The sequence below is a fragment of the Hypomesus transpacificus genome, chromosome 4, assembly GCF_021917145.1.
Source record: "Hypomesus transpacificus isolate Combined female chromosome 4, fHypTra1, whole genome shotgun sequence".
Taxonomy (NCBI): Eukaryota; Metazoa; Chordata; class Actinopteri; order Osmeriformes; family Osmeridae; genus Hypomesus; species Hypomesus transpacificus.
Window position 1 is genome coordinate 7,836,515 of NC_061063.1, and position 16,593 is coordinate 7,853,107.

Sequence of the window (16,593 nt, forward strand, 5' to 3'; positions counted from 1 at the left end):
GGAACATCCTGTGTTATCTCGCTTATTAGAGTCCATGTAGTTACAGTGCGGGACATGCAGCTAATAAACTCATGTGCTCAGTCTATTGCTTCCACTGTTCAGAATAACATTATACAACGTTATTTAGTTAGCCAAAAGTATTCAATTACATAAAGATTATAAAAGTACACTATTGAAAAAGCACCAGTTTACAGGAGAAGGAAGCTAGCCCTTAGAGTTAGTGTATTATTATGCAGCTACTGTAAATTCTTGATTAATGATTAAATGTTCACTTAAACAATAATCAGGCATGAATTTGGTCCACCCAGCAAGCCAAGTCGGGACAATGCGTGCGTGTGTGCGTGTGTATGCGTGTGTTAGAGTTATATGAGGGTGGGGAATTCTAAATACCTCTGACAGTAAATTTGGTTTATAATAAAAATGTTTTTTACTGGGGTGGAAATTACCAAGGTGTCAAACTCTTTGGGGGGTTTTGATTGGCATACGTCCGCTTTCGGTTCTCCTCAGCACCAGAAGCACCCCGGAAATGACAGCATACTTTTTCTTTCAGGAAGAGCATCTTCACTGACTCAGTACGTCGTTGACAACAACAGGGACCGAACTAAATAATAACAACGGCTGTCTGTCAGCTACATTTTGGTTATACAAATTACCATTGTAGCTGTCCGGGATTCATACGTTCACGGGTATGGAATATATATAGGCATAATCTATTTCTAGAAGTGATTGTCGCCTACCGCTTACTTAGCTGTAGTGCCATGGCCTGCTTGCATGCTAACGAGCAGACAGCTACTAGCTAGCTCTAGCTACTTTGAAGATAACCACAAAACAGATTAGGTTATACCAGCGAGCCTTCCCTAACAAGTTATACCTAGTTAGCTGTTGCCTTGATATACATAGATACCATGTGTCATCAAATTGACAGAGATTTAGCATCATTGACAATTGCAGTACCTCGATCAAGCGTTGAAAATAAATCCTGTCACTGACTTCCTTTCCCTTCCATTCCCTTAATTGATCACACTTGCCACGTGTCAATGGGGTTGCTAGGGTATTTGGTGCCTGCTGGGAACGACAAGTTGTTAGATATTGTCTATAATCCCAATGGATTAGATGCATTGACGTGAGCAAGGAATGGTACAGTAATGCAGAGTGATGTGTTGTCAGCATACTAACATAGGCGTGTCTGAAAATGATAGCTAGAATATTTTGCTCAATTTGTTCTTTCTTTCTGTGCAGGTCAGACAAATGAAGTGACCGACAGGATATGATGTCATCATTCCAAGTGGTGGGTTCGTCCCCCAATAGCAGTGTTGGCGTGATGGAAACGTCTAATTTTGCTCACGTCATCTTTCAGAACGTGGGGAAGAGCTTCCTCCCCCAGGCTCCGCTGGAATGTTGCTATACCCTGACCCCCTACCTCACCCCCAATCCCAAAGATTGGGTGGGCATCTTTAAGGTGTGGACACTTACATGCTCAAACAAAACAACCTCTTATTTTAAATGTTGTTGCTACACATAATTTCATACATGCATTTTCACCCACACACCCACATACAACACACACATGCATACACAACACCCCTGCCTCTTATTTCCACCATTCTTGTCATATATCTGATCATACTTATTTTTCTGAACGTGCCCACCAAAGGAACAGTTGCTCCCATTTTGATGTGGTTGTCTCTGGGGCAGGGAAGGGGATGTATGAGGGCGGATGCAGAAGCTGGGTGGGTAATCGTGGGGGGCACTTAATGAGCTACTTTGATACTTGTTCATTAATATCTCTGTTCTGTTCTACCCTCCTTAGCCTGTTTCCTCTCCACTCCTCTCTTACTTTTCATCTCTCTCTTCATCTATCCTCTCGCCTTGAGCTCTCCTTCATCGCAGTCTTTTATCGGGGCCATCAAATCTCACAGTTAATTAACAGGAAATGTGAATGAGGGAACTTAATCTCTCGTAAAGACAAAAAGCAAACATTTTTATCATCATTTAAGAACTCACTTCAAATCCACCAGCTCTATTAAAAAGGGATACAGACACAGGGTTTATTTGGAAAATGTCGATTGGAAAATATAAATGGTTAATCCACACCAATAAAATCTGTTTGATGTCTAGCTTTATGTAAGGGTGAGAAGAGATCTGTGCTCTTCAGTGAGTGTGTGTGTGCGGGTGTGTGTGTGTGTGTGCGGGTGTGTGTGTGTGTGTGTATGTATGAAAGAGAGGGGAAAAAGCAGGAAAGAGTGGAAAGATTTTTCCACAAATTTCCTCTGTTGGAGGTGGTAGGTTTTCCCTTAATTCTTGAGGGTATTAGTCAGAATTTAAAACAGAGCTGGAGTATTGTGTGTGACAACTATGACTCGGCCTCTGACATCATAGGTTGTACACAGACACCCCCTAGTGGTTTGACACTGTCAGGGCATTTGTCATAAAAAATTACAAAATCATAACAGCTTTTCTTTCTCCTTCCCAAAAAAAGAAAGTATGCAGTCATTTAGTCTCTTTTGGCACCCCTCGTCAATACAGCGTTGTTTTATATATAATTTGTGCATTTGTCAGCACGTTCTGTAACAGACACACCTTTCAAACAAGCCCTGAAGGAAACAGTTGGTTGTGGCATGTTTGTTGGGTCTTCTTGGAGAAACCCGCTCACTAACTATGTAATTAACATGTCATCACTCAGCTTGCTCATGCCTCTGAAGAGTGATTGATAGAATCTATGTCTGTGATTATTTGATCACGTTTACATTCATGCCAAGTCTCAGCATTGCAACTGTACAAAACCAAACTTCAGTCAGACTCACTCTAACCCCCTTTGGTAATGTGTACATTTCTATCCTCACACACACAGACATACATGGGCCTTGTCGGTTGGGTGAAATACAAACGACTGTCCCTTGGATTGTAGACTGAGAAGACACCCACCATGTGGATATAAAGTTCACCATCCTAACCATCATCATTATTTTGGCCTGTTGTTATAATTAGGAATAAATAATACATGTTATTTTCAAGAAGACACCCACCATGTGGATATAAAGTTCACCATCCTAACCATCATCATTATTTTGGCCTGTTGTTATAATTAGGAATAAATAATACATGTTATTTTCAATGCCCCTTTCTTGCACTCATATCGTTACAGTACAATTATAATTTGTCATTAACTGTCATAAAACATAATTACATAATAACTTAATTTGTACATTTCTATCTACACACACAGGCATACATAGGCCTTGTCATAAAACATAAGGACTTAATAAGTGTATTACACTTAATGCCTAATACTGCTAGACGGTCTGATTATTCCTATTGTTATTATACTGCTGTGGTCCAACGCTTTTTATTCTTTTAAGGTTGTTAGATGAAGTTAACTCCTTTAGCCGATGCTGGTGTGAGTGGTTTTGTGGTGGTTAGTGTGTATGAGTGTTTGTGTGTAAGTGTGTTTGTGTGAATGTGTGTTTGTGTGCAAGCAAGAGAGATGGAGAGCGTGTGATTGTGTGTGACAGTTTTATGGCGTACGGTTGGAGTTATAATGTTCTGTCTTTCCTTTCATCATCTGTCACCTAACAACACATGAAATTGATATAATCACTTCTCCCCCGCCATTTTCAGTAAAATTGTCACCTTTTTTTTCCTGTTTCGTTTTTCCCCCTATGTGGACTGTTTCCTCGAAGGCAACATCCACAAAGACACAACGTCTGACACACATGTAGTTCAACATCCACAAAGACACAACGTCTGACACACATGTAGTTCAACATCCACAAAGACACAACGTCTGACACACATGTAGTTCCGAAGGACACACTGACACATGCGTCTACACACGCACCACACAGACCACTAGGGCCCCTCTCAGTCATGCATGGCCAGAGGACAAGAAGGGGGAAGTGTTGAGGAGAAACATGTTTCAATCATGGCAACAATACCATAACACCATCGTTGTACATTAATAGAAAGTGTGTCTTCTATGTCATAGTATGGGTGTGCAATCTCAATGAATTGTAACTTGTACTGTGTGTGTGTGTGTGTGTGTGTGTGTGTGTGCGCGTGCGTGTGTGTGTTGCGTTCCAGGTGGGCTGGAGCACAGCCAGGGACTACTACACCTTCCTCTGGTCTCCCATGCCAGAGGACTATGAACCTGGGAGCACCGTACACAGGACCGTGGTGTTCCAAGGTAGTCTCTGTTCTCACATGCTCACACACACACACACACACACACTAGCACTGGCCTGTACTGGCATACTGTGTTCAAACATATAAAAATAGACAACCATTCTATGTGCACTCACCCACACACACATACAGTAGACTTACATTGTTTCTATACAGACACAGAGAACAGCCGTGTAAAGGAGCAGGGGATTTCAAGGTAACCTCTCCATTTTACGGTGCGTATAAAAACCAGGCCTGGTATTTTATTAAAGGAACACGACCACAAGCGCGGCCAGAGCCCCGAACACCTCTCTGACTCTGAGAGGAAACCACACGACATACACACACACACTGTACACACACACACTACACACACACTACATACACACCAACATCTGTGGACAGGTTTTAGTGTGTCTGAAATGGTCAGATATTACACAGTTGAAGTACGAGAGCACTTTGTGGTGTGTGTGTAAAACTGGCCGTCTACTGGGTATATTGTATTGTGACTGCTAGCGCTGGTCCAGGCCCATTGCTCGCTACTCTGAAATACACATGAACAGTGTCCAAATAATCAGTCACATCATCGCTAGACTTTATGTTCAAGATGTGCGTGTGGGTAGTTCCGTTCGTACCCCTTCTGTGACCCAATATCATGCTGTGTGGTCAATTCTCCAACTCAAATCCATGACGTGTTGAGTTCTCACACACTATGTCCGTTGGTGGTTTTTCCTCACCTCTGCACACTCTCGCAGGCTACTATGTTCCCAAGAGTGACGGGGAGTTCTACCAGTTCTGCTACGTCACCCACACGGGGGATATCCGCGGCGCCAGCACGCCCTTCCTGTTCCGCCCGGCCACGCCTACCGAGGAGCTGCTCACCGTCACCGAGGACGACAGCAACTCCGACATCCTGGTGGTCACCACTAAGAGCGGCCTGCTGGAGGTAGTCTGGGCCTGGGGAGACCGGCTCTCTCACACACACACACACAGACAGATGCACCTTCACACACATACACCCTCACACACCCTAATACACACACACACACATATTGAGACACTATAATCAGATGCAGTCCTATTGTGAAACATACAGTACTGGGCAAAAGTCTTACACAATTATTTTTTTGGAAGCAAAAATGCGAAATAAAAAGTTGCACTTTTATACTGCCGCACAAGTACAGATTTGTATTTCATTTGAGACAATACATGCTTAAAGAAGACTTTTGTATGAGTACTGTACATTCCCTCCTCTTCTCCCTCCTCCCTCCCCTCTCCTCTCCTCCCTCCCCTCTCTTCTCCTCCCTCCTCCTCTCCTCCCTCCTCTCCTCTCCTCCCTCCTCCTCTCCTCCCTCCCCTCTCTTCTCCTCTCCTACCTCCTCCTCCCCCCTCCTCTCCTCCCTCCCTCCTCCTCTCCTCCCTCCCCTCTCCTCCCTCCCTCCCTCCCTCCCTCCCTCCTCCTCTCCTCCCTCCCCCCTCCTCCCTCCCTCCTCCTCTCCTCCCTCCCCTCTCTTCTTTTCCCTCCCTCCCTCCTCCTCTCCTCCCTCCCCTCTCTTCTTTTCCCTCCCTCCCTCCTCCCTCCCTCCCTCCTCCTCCCTCCCTCCCCCCTCCTCCCTCCCTCCCTCCTCCTCTCCTCCCTCCCTCCCCCCTCCTCCCTCCCTCCTCCTCTCCTCCCTCCCCTCTCTTCTTTTCCCTCCATCCCTCCTCCTCTCCTCCCTCCCCTCTCTTCTTTTCCCTCCCTCCCTCCTCCTCTCCTCCCTCCCTCCCTCCCTCCTCCTCTCCTCCCTCCTCTCCTTCCCCCTCCTCTCCTCCCTCCCTCCCTCCTCCTGGCGTGGGCAGGAGGCACAGCAGGAGCGGCGGGAGCTGCTGAAAGCCATGCACCTCCTGCAGGAGGAGAAGAAGCTGCTGCTGGAGGAGCAGAGGCGTCTGGCCAGGGAGAGGGAGCTGGAGAGGGAGACCTGCAGCCTGCTGCGCACCCACAACCAGGTGAGGGCTGTGTGTGTGTGTGTGTGTGCGTGTGTAGATAGCCTGTATTTGATCCTGTGCTTGTTCCTCACCATTGATCACAGGTTCCAACATCAAAGGTTTTACTTTTATGAATGATCTTTGTCCATGTTTGAGAGCACAAAGACCTCGGTCTGCGTGCGTGTGTGTGTGTGTGCGTGTGTGTGTGTGTGTGGGTCTGTTTGCTCCAACTTTCTGTCCCCTTTAAACAACTTGACTCAGTGGGCCAGAACGCGATCGGCACCCAGTCTCTAGTCTGGGCCATCTGGCGTCAGCACGATGCCATCTCAACCGCAGAGTGAACAAACATGACGTCAAGCCCCCACACGCACACACACACGCACTCCCTAAAACCACCCCTTGTTTTAACTCCACTCAATCTCTCACTCACACTCACTGTCAGTTTTCAAGCCTCCGCACACATTCTACACACACACACACACTCGCTCTCATTATGCCACCCGCTTGCAACTTTTAGAATGTGTGTGGAATTAGACGAGAGTGTCCGCAAAACCGCCTGACTGAAAAACAGGAGCCCAGCCCAGCTCCAGGGCCAAACATGTCTCAGTCACGCGATTCCCAGGGCACTGCCTCCATCCCCCCCACCCCACCCCCCTCTCTCTCTCTCTCTCTCTCTCTCTCTCTCTCTCTCTCTCTCTCTCTCTCTGTTCTCTGTCTCTCTCTCTCTCTCTCTCTGTTCTCTGTAGGCTTACTCATCCTCTCGTTCTTCCTGCCTCCATTCGTCTCTTCTGGCTCACGTATTCCATCTCTTTGTAATACGTGGACCTCAGGGGTAAACCTTCAGACGAAGGCATGTCTTCCACAGAGAGCGACATGTGTAGCGTGCCAACAAGGAGTTAACCTACTGAAACTCTGAGAGATGTGAAGGGGGAGCGAGAGAGGGGAGGGGAGAGAGCCAGGAATGCCTCACCAGAGGATGGATCTTGAATCTAGTCTCACAGTGCCCCCTAGTGGAGGTCTCTGGTCCTGGTCTGCTAGGTTTCAGACAGCTTTGGGTGAGTCCTTTGCTCTTTACAAAGGACAAAATTGCCATAAATTACATCCTCCCAAAGACTATTATCAATGTGTCGCTTCTCATTCACCAGCTCTTAGCTTCCTAGATATATGGGGTATGTATGTGGCTTGTGTGTGTGTGTTTCTAAGTGTTACCCACATTCATATGTATGGTCTGTCCCTGTCAGGCCCTTGCTTATGTTCCACGGATGAAAATATCCTTTTACTTCAACATGAAAACATAAGTACATATTTTGCGGCTGCTAATTTTACGACTACATGTTTTATAAGGTCTTTATGCGCTGCTAAAGTGCTTCCCAAACGCCAGCAGTAAAATCCTGAGTCATCGAGAGAGCCAAGCCCATAGGGAGCCGGAGAGTGTGTGTGTGTGTGTGTGTTGGTGAAAAGTGCATCTGGATGTCTTTTTGATATACTGTACATGTTGGATTTATTTTCTTTGATGGGTGTTCTGTGTGTCTAACATGTCCTTGACAGTGTGTGTTTGAAGTATGTGCATGTGTGTGCGTTTGACATATGTGTGTGTGTGTGTGTGTCTGTGTGTGTTGGACGTGTGTGTGTCTGTGTGTGTGTCTTTGTGTGTGTGTTGGACGTGTGTGTGAGAGCTGAATAATGGTGGGGAGCTAGTAGGCGTGCTGCTTTGTCAAACGAGTTCACTCTGGGTGATTTAATGTTCTCCGAAGCAGAACGTGCGCAAGTTCTAACAGGGATCAACGCTGAGGACAGGAACATGTCTCATGTGTTGGACGGCTGCCAATCATTCCCTCCGGCAATCCGTCCTCGCAGTTCAGGAAATGATGACCCGTTCGTATTCACAGTTGATGTTCACCAGCAGTAAAACATTTAAAAAAAGGCAACCGAAACACTGGGAAACTTTTGTGTCCGACGACGTGATTGGCTCCGGTGCTACACCCGCCTCTAAAATGGGCTGCCGTGCTGTGACGGGCCCCCTCCGATTGGCCGCAGTGACCGACAGCGCCTCCCTGTGGCTGTGTGCAGGAGCTGCTGCGCTCCTCCCAGGGCCTGTGTGAGGAGCGGGAGGACGTGAGGAGGAGGCTGCAGGCGGCCACGGAGCGCGTGCGCCAGCTGGAGGAAGACCTGCTGGGCGTCACCCAGAGAGGCCTGCAGAAGGAGACCGAGCTGGACTGGTACAACCACCTCTCCCACAGGAACACACACACACACACACACACACACACACACACACTGAGAGGAGCATCACACAAAGCTACTGTACCCACTCTGACGCTGTCCAGGTCGTTTTCTGTGCGTTTGTAGAGGATGACCATTCAGGATCATCCCCTACTGAGTTGGTAGAGCCGTGTGGTCTGACTGCGGTTGCTTGTCCTGCAGCATCAGAGATCGTCTGAAGAAGCTGCTGGTGGAGAGGGACACCCTGGAGAGCCAGCTGAAGAACGAGAAGGACGAGAGAGATCTCTACAAGGTGAGAGGCTCGCTGGAGGTGACGGGACTTTCCTACTTCTGGTAGCTTGTGTGGTAGTGTGTATTTGTGTGGGTGTATTTATGTGTGTGTGTGTGTGCAGGCCCACCTGCGCAGCACAGAGCTGGAGAACACCAAGCTGAGTGCTGAGCTGCAGATGCTGAAGGCGGTGGAGCTGAACAGGGAGGTGACCATCGCTCAGTTCCAGGAGGAGCTGGAGCGCCTCCGGTCTTGCGTGGCCCAGAGAGACAGCCTGGAGAAGGAGCTCAGCACACACACTGCAGACCAGGTACACTCACACACACACACTGCAGACCAGGTACACACACACACACTCACACACACTGCAGACCAGGTACACACACACACACTCACACACACTGCAGACCAGGTACACTCACACACACACACACACACACTGCAGACCAGGTACACACACACACTGCAGACCAGGTACACACACACACACTGCAGACCAGGTACACACACACACACAGGGACATGGGGTGTGTGGATGTGATTTTGTAAAAGTTTGAAACAGACATACTTGGAAGATTTTGAGGGGGGTGAAACTTCGAATGGGGTTCAAGTAGGTGTGTGTGTGTGTGTGTGTGTGTGTGTGTAAGTGCGCACGGCAGGCGGAGGTGGGCCGCCTGGGCGAGCAGCTGCGCCAGGCTGAGGAGCAGCTCCAGGCCTCCCGCCAGCAGGCGGCCATGTTGGCGTCGGAGCTGCGCGACTCCACCAGCGCCCGCGACCGCACCATGACGGAGCTGTACCGCGCCCGCCTGGAGGCCGATGCCCTGCGCGCCAGCCTGGCCGACGCACAGGCCGAGTGCCAGCGCATGGAGACGCAGCTGGACCGCATGAGGAGCGCCGCCCAGCAGGAAGTGGTGAGGGAAGGAGGAAGTGAGACCTCCGAACCAGGAAGTGGACTCGTTTGACTCTCCGTGCCGAGTTGTGACGGGATCGGTCCACAAAGTGTGCTTTGGTGGAACTTACTCGACCTCTCTCTGTCTTTCTTCTTCCCCTCCCTCCCTCCCTGCCTCCCTCCCTCCCTCCCTGCCTCCCTCCCTGCCTCCCTCCCTCCCTCCCTCCCTGCCTCCCTCCCTCCCTCCCTCCCTCCCTCCCTCCCTCCCTCCCTCCCTCCCTCCCTCCCTCCCTCCCTGCCTGCCTGCCTCCCTCCCTCCCTCCCTCCCTGCCTGCCTGCCTCCCTCCCTCCCTCCCTCCCTCCCTCCCTCCCTCCCTGCCTCCCTCCCTCCCTCCCTCCCTCCCTCCCCGCCTGACCCCCCAGGGCGTGGGCACCTCGTCGGAGGGCGTGGTGTCGGAGGTGGAGGCGGAGCTCCAGCGGGAGGTGGAGGAGCTGAAGCTCCGCCTCCACATGGCAGCCGAGCACTACAAGGAGAAGTACCGGGAGTGTCAGAGGCTGCGCCGGCAGGTGGCCAAGCTCAGCGAGGCTCAGGGGGTGAGGGTCCTCACACACACACACACACACACATGTTAACACCACTCAACTGGTGTTTGTGGCCTGTTCGCAGGAGTCCAAAAGAAATCCTGGGGCTTTTACCCTACAGGAGACACTTACTCCCAGTCCGGAGTCACCAACAAGAGGTACACACACACACACACACTCACACTACACACTGTGTCTACACGCGTCATGTATGTGTGATGTAAGCTGTACCCTGTATGTACTCGCAGGGAGCCTGGCTGTTGCTGTGCTCCAAGGAATGACTGAGAAGACCTGCGCTCCTGAACACGACACGGAAGAGGCGCTCACACACACCGACACACACTCCGACACACACACAGAGGAGGAGGATAGACAGGGCGCCGGGGTTGGAGAGGCGGAGAGGAAGGGGCGGGGAGGAGAGGAGGTGGGAAGAGGCATGAGTGGAGGAGAGGCGAGGGGGAAAGAAGGGAACGTGGAGAAGGAAGAGAGGCACGAAAGAAGCGTGGGAGAGGAGAGCTTGAGGATGGGGAGTTGGGTGGAGGTGGAGAACGAGACCAAGAGCGCGGAGGAGAACGACGAAGGAAGGGGCGTGGTGGAGGATGAGGACGGGAGGAGCGTGGAGGAGGAGGAGGAGGAGGAGGAGGTGGAGGGAAGCAGCGTGGAGGAGGAGGAGGAGGTGGAGGGGAGGAGCGTGGAGGAGGTGGAGAAAGAACAGACGCGCTCGGTGGAGGAGGAGCTGGCAAGCATGGAGGAGAAGTGGAAGGAGCAGTGTGCCATCAACGAGACCCTCAAGCAACGTCTAGCCAATGAGGAGGAGCGCTTCAGAGTGAGTCCAGGAAGGCGTGTGTACACACACACACACACACACACATGCAACACAGGAAACATAGACATTCCCTATTGTATTCCTCAGCCAAGCAGAGTGTCCAGGTCGTTTGAGTAAATCAAGTTGTTCTTGGTTTAGCCAAGCAGCCTTAATGCTACAAACTGCGTTTGTGTGCGTGTGCGGGCGGGATGACTGGCGGGCATACAACTGACTTCTGAATAGATGCCTGCCTACTCGCACAAGCGTGTGTGTGTGTGTTTGATCTCAGTGAGTGAGTGTGTGTTTATCCCTGCTGTAAATAAGGCTCTCTCTCCTTTGATAGCGTCTTCAGTCAGAGATAAATCCTGGGCCTGTGAGCTCCCTAATGGTCCTGGGGCAGACAGAGAGCTCCTCGGCCTGCCAGCCACACAGGGCCATGCTTTACGGCTGTTTACGCTGCAGACCCTGGGAAGCAGGGACACAGGGAGGAGAGGAATGAGAGAGAGAAGTGTACTATTGCAGACCCCTTCTCACCTGAACTTAACCCTCTGGCCATGTCGTAATTCAGTTTCCCCCGAAAGTAAGATTGGAGGGGGACGGGGGGGGGGCAGACAGACTGATAGACAAGAAGGGCAGGGCAGGCGGGGAGAGGGGGAGACAGATAGGTTGAGAGGGAGCAAGAGGGGGAGAGACGCTCCTTTTGATAGTGTTTGCAGGGAGAGCTAAACGTCAGGCTGGGAGTAGAGCAGGCGAGAGAGAGCCTGGTTTGTGTGAGCCCTGCCTGTGTGTGTGTGAGTCCTGCCTGTGTGTGTGTGTGTGTGTGAGCCCTGCCTGTGTGTGTGAGTCCTGCCTGTGTGTGTGTGTGTGAGCCCTGCCTGTGTGTGCGAGTCCTGCCTGTGTGTGTGTGTGTGAGCCCTGCCTGTGTGTGTGAGTCCTGCCTGTGTGTGTGTGTGTGAGCCCTGCCTGTGTGTGTGAGTCCTGCCTGTGTGTGTGTGTGTGAGCCCTGCCTGTGTGTGTGAGTCCTGCCTGTGTGTGTGTGTGTGAGCCCTGCCTGTGTGTGTGAGTCCTGCCTGTGACGCCTCGTCTCCCTGCTGCAGATCCACATGGCCGAGCGGGCCGGCGAGGTGACAGAGCTGAAGCACAAGCTGGCTCAGGCCCTCAGAGACAAGGAGAAGCTCCAGGAGGTAGGACTGCCCACATGTCTGTCACAACGGCTCACCTGGGGCAGCAACATTCATAGAGCTGTTAGAACATCACATCTGGTATACATTTAACATTTAATTATTTAGCAGACACCCTCATCCAGAGCAAATTACAGTAATTAGTGCAGGGACATTCTCCCCGAGGCAAGTAGGGTGAAGTGCCTTGCCCAAGGACGCAACGTCATGTGCCCCAGCCGGGAATCAAACAGCCAACCTTCAGATTACTAGCCCGGTGCCCCAACCACTCAGCCACCTGACTCCCTATAGGGACATTCAAATAGCTGTTATAACATCACAACTGAACAGGAACATCCCACCCAACAACCACTTACACGGTAACGAAACGATCCCAAACCAGGTCTGAAACATACATAGGTGCAACATGGAGATGTTTCACAGCTTTGAAGGATCCGATTCCTCTATTTCTTTCCCTTGGTTCCTCTTGACTGTCCTGCCAGATGAAAGCTAGTGATGTTCCACACATACCTGCTCCGTAGCCCTGAGCTACTCCTCCATTATCTGCTGCAAATGCCAACCGTCGTGTCGGTTTCACCCCCACGCCAAAATGTTAAGCTGGGATATGGTTGCACTAATGAAGTCATGAAGAGAAAAGGGCTCAGAGGAGGTAGGGGGAGGAGGAAAGACAGGAAGAGAAGGAGGGCTCAGAGGAAGTAGGGGGAGGAGGAAAGACAGGAAGAGAAGGAGGGCTCAGATGAAGTAGGGGGAGGAGGAAAGACAGGAAGAGAAGGAGGCGAAGGAGAGAAATGTTGTTTGACACCCATGACAGTAATGAGTAGATAACTAATGCACATGGTTCAGGTGGAAACAGAAACCACGCTTTCCCAGAACTGAGAGAGAAATGTTTCCACCGAGCGTTTGTTGTTGTTTGTTACGTCTTGTGATTGACCTAACAGAGTGGTTATTTAAGGACTTCACCAATTATCTTGCACGTTGCTGTTGTTGTTGTGTCCAGGAACTGCAGCAGTGTCTGGACAGACAGAGGGAGCGTGAGGCAGAGGGGTCAGAGGTCAAGCAGCCCGTGGTGCTACGCTACCCCCTGCCCTACCCCCAGGACCCCTCCCCACCCCCACTGGTGCCACACAGGCCTGCAGAGCTGCAGTACGGCAACCCCTACTCTGCTGACAGCACCCGAGGTACAGCACCTCTCTCTAGCAAAACCCTTCACCTCTCTCTCTCTCTCAAAACCCTTCACCTCTCTCTCTCTCTCAACACCCTTCACCTCTCTCTCTCTGTCAACACCCTTCACCTCTCTCTCTCTCTGTCTCTTTCTCTCTCAACACCCTTCAGCTCTCGCCCTCAACCCTCTTCACCTCTCTCTCTCAACACCCTTCACGCCCTCTCCCTCAACCCTCTTCACCTCTCGCCCTCAACTCTCTTCACCTCTCTCTCTCAACACCCCTCACCTCTCTCCCTACACCCTCTTCACCTCTCTCTCTCAACACCCTTCACCTCTCTCTCTCAACACCCCTCACCTCTCTCCCTCAACCCTCTTCACCTTTCGCCCTCAACACCCTTCACCCCTCTCTCTCTCTCTCTCATTCATTCATGTTGTTACCCAAGTGACACTTCTTGTGTGTGTGTGTGCACGTGTGTGTGTGTGTTGTTTGTGTCCATGTTCAGACGGAGCAGATGGCGCCCTCTCCCCTGAGCAGATGCCCCGGCCCCCCCCGGAGGCCCCTACCTGCGGCCCCCCCGCCTCGGCCCCGGGGGCCACCTGGGACAGGGGGGTGGTCTGCATCCAGCCCTCCCGCAGCATGAGCCCCCCCGACGGCCTGGAGCACCCCCCAGAGGAGCCCCGCAACGTGAGGCCACACACACACACACACTTAGACACACACACACACATGCATACACACATACACACACAAGTTTAAACGCAAGTATTTGAAAGACTTGAGGCTGAAACTATACGAACGCAAAGCAGAGGAACACACAGGCTGTCTAGTCGTTGAGCAAAATCCCCTGCACTGTGTGGGCGGCTGGACGAAGTCTCATTTACATAAAGCTCTAATTAACGTCACCTCCTAACTCGTTGGAGAGAGACTGACGGAGGTGGAGACTGGAGGAGGCTAATTAAGGAGATAGATCTAGGATCCATTCCCCCTCTCTAAGCCTCATCTCACCCCTGCACATGGGGATCCAAAACGAGATTGGTTACCGAGGTCAATTTCCTCTTCCTCTCTAATTAGGACAGGATATAGTAGGAGGGCACCCAGCATGCACACACTCAAACACGCGCGAGCGCGCGCACACACCCTCGCACGCACACACACACACATTGCTCTTTACTGGTACACTTGAATCATGACCCCCTCATCTCTGCCTCCTCTCCTCAACATTAAAGGACTATTAACCTTTGAGGGAAACCATCAGTGTCCAGACAGCCTCGAGCTTTATTGTAAAGGTGTGGGTCTGTGTCGGTGTGGGTGTGTGCGTGTGGGTGTTGTTCGCTGTTATTTAGTCAGGTAGGTACTTTATCGATCCCAAAGAGAAATTACGGAACGTCTGCAACATACAGCGTTGTGTGTTGTCTGCAGTCATTACAAGGTGTGTGTGTGTGTGTGTGTGTGTGTGTGTGTGTGTGCTGTTGCAGGTCGGTGACGGGGCTCAGCCAGCGTGCAATCACCAAGCTGGCCGACACAACGAAGGAAGGGGCAGCTTCTGCTTTGACTCCAGGTAACACAAACAAACACACACGCACACACAGTAGGCCACTAAAAAGATGCTCTGGGCCACACACATAACCCTAACAAGCACGTTCTCTCTCCCCTGCTCACCCTGGGCCGTGTGCCCTGCAGCGGGGCGGTGCACACATAACCCTAACAAGCACGTTCTCTCTCCCCTGCTCACCCTGGGCCGTGTGCCCTGCAGCGGGGCGGTGCACAAGCGCTGCCCGCTGTGCGAGGTGATCTTCCCACCGCACTTTGAGCAGCGCAGCTTCGAGCAGCACGTGGAGAGCCACTGGAAGGTGTGTCCCGTCTGCGCCCAGCAGTTCCCCCTCGACTGCCAGCAGCAGCTCTTCGAGAGGCACGTGCTCACGCACTTTGACGGCCACGTGCTCAACTTCGACAACATCGAGTAGAGCGAGGGGGAGGGGGGGCGAGGGGGTGGGGGGGGGTGTCGGTTTGAATCCAATAAACGGGTCAAAGTATTGCAGTTGTTGGGTTTAGTATGTTTGAGGTCTAAGACCAACTTGATTTCAAAACCCAGTCCAAAATCTACTTTGTTGAAGACTTAGAAAGGGTCAGAGTGATTACAGGTGGATGTAGACAAGATGGTGATGGCTCCACCAACCTCTGAACCAGGGCTAGAAGGGACTAGCATTCTTTTTTAGGCCAGGCTCTTGGCGGGAGCTTCTTGGGTTTTCGTCTCATGATTATGATGTCATCTTTCTGCTTCTGGAGATGCTAGCGTTATTCACCACTGCATGTGTTTAGTATCTGTGTAGGATTCACCTGTTAATACCAGTCAGTCAAGTCTGTCAGCACTTTCCAAACTTAGCTTCTTGATTTTCCTGTTACAGCCGTGTCTGTGGGCCACACAGGTATTAGCAGGCAGGGGACCCTTGCAACACAAGGTCAAAGATGCTGTATTTAGTACTCCATGGCTGGTGGGGGTTGTAGTCTTGGGTGACTTCCAAGCCATTAAACTGTATAGAGAGCCTACCTAAAAACTACAAATGTTGAGCAAAGATGTCCGACTTTTTTTTTAAGGAGGGGATGAAAAGAAGGAAATAGCACTAGGTTTTAGTTTATATCTGCACTAAAGATGCTTTATTCTGAATGTAATGTATATATGAGATGTATAATTTATGAAGAAAAATGTGTGAAATACTGTTGTGACCCCCCCCTCCTCTTCTCAGTGTGTTCCCTCATGTTTTAGTAATGACAGAATTATGGACCAATGATGTTTTACTTCCTGGTGTATTCTAAAGTCCTCCCCTGGAGTGTTACCCACAGTTGATTGGAGGAGAGGTATTTGAAAATATATTTGCAAGCTGAAAATCACTGCTATGGACCATACCATTATGTAACCACCACTCTCATCTAGAATGTAAAAATTAGATGAACAGTCGTGTTCTTTCCCTTTTGTGCAGGTCCATGTCCGTCTGGCCAGGTGTGTATGTGTGTGTGTGTGTGTGTCTTTGAGTTTCTCTTCTGTGTGAGGTACTTTATCTGTTCACCATCAGTCAGATATTTTCCTGTCATTTGAATGTGGCTACACAGTGCTGTAATTAGATTTCACATTTACACTCATAATTCTAGACTCTGTGTGTGTGTGTGTGTCGGTCTTACCTCTCCAGACATTCCCTTCTATGTAAGGATGTATGTGTTGGTTTGAATGTGCATATCTAAAAAGATCTTTAGGAAATAAAGAATGCTTGTCAAATGGATCCAGTTGCCATCTTGTCCTATGTTGTTCAGGGTTGACGACGTGTCACCTTAATGTTGAAAAGACTGAACCACCCAGGACCACA

At 50.5% G+C, this 16,593-nt stretch overlaps 1 protein-coding gene across 1 annotated transcript; it reads left to right on the forward strand.

The window, feature by feature from the left end:
- The first annotated feature begins 544 nt into the window (after positions 1-544).
- LOC124466963 (tax1-binding protein 1 homolog) lies at positions 545-16,501 on the forward strand. Its single transcript, XM_047018962.1, has 17 exons — positions 545-686; positions 1,240-1,459; positions 4,081-4,183; positions 4,917-5,107; positions 6,001-6,147; positions 8,197-8,345; positions 8,551-8,641; positions 8,742-8,927; positions 9,265-9,528; positions 9,930-10,100; positions 10,174-10,246; positions 10,337-10,914; positions 11,991-12,077; positions 13,069-13,249; positions 13,737-13,918; positions 14,710-14,792; positions 14,988-16,501. Exons 2-17 carry the CDS (start codon positions 1,268-1,270, stop codon positions 15,196-15,198), a joined length of 2,889 nt encoding a protein of 962 aa, XP_046874918.1. The 5' UTR covers positions 545-686; positions 1,240-1,267; the 3' UTR covers positions 15,199-16,501.
- Positions 16,502-16,593: the final 92 nt, after the last annotated feature.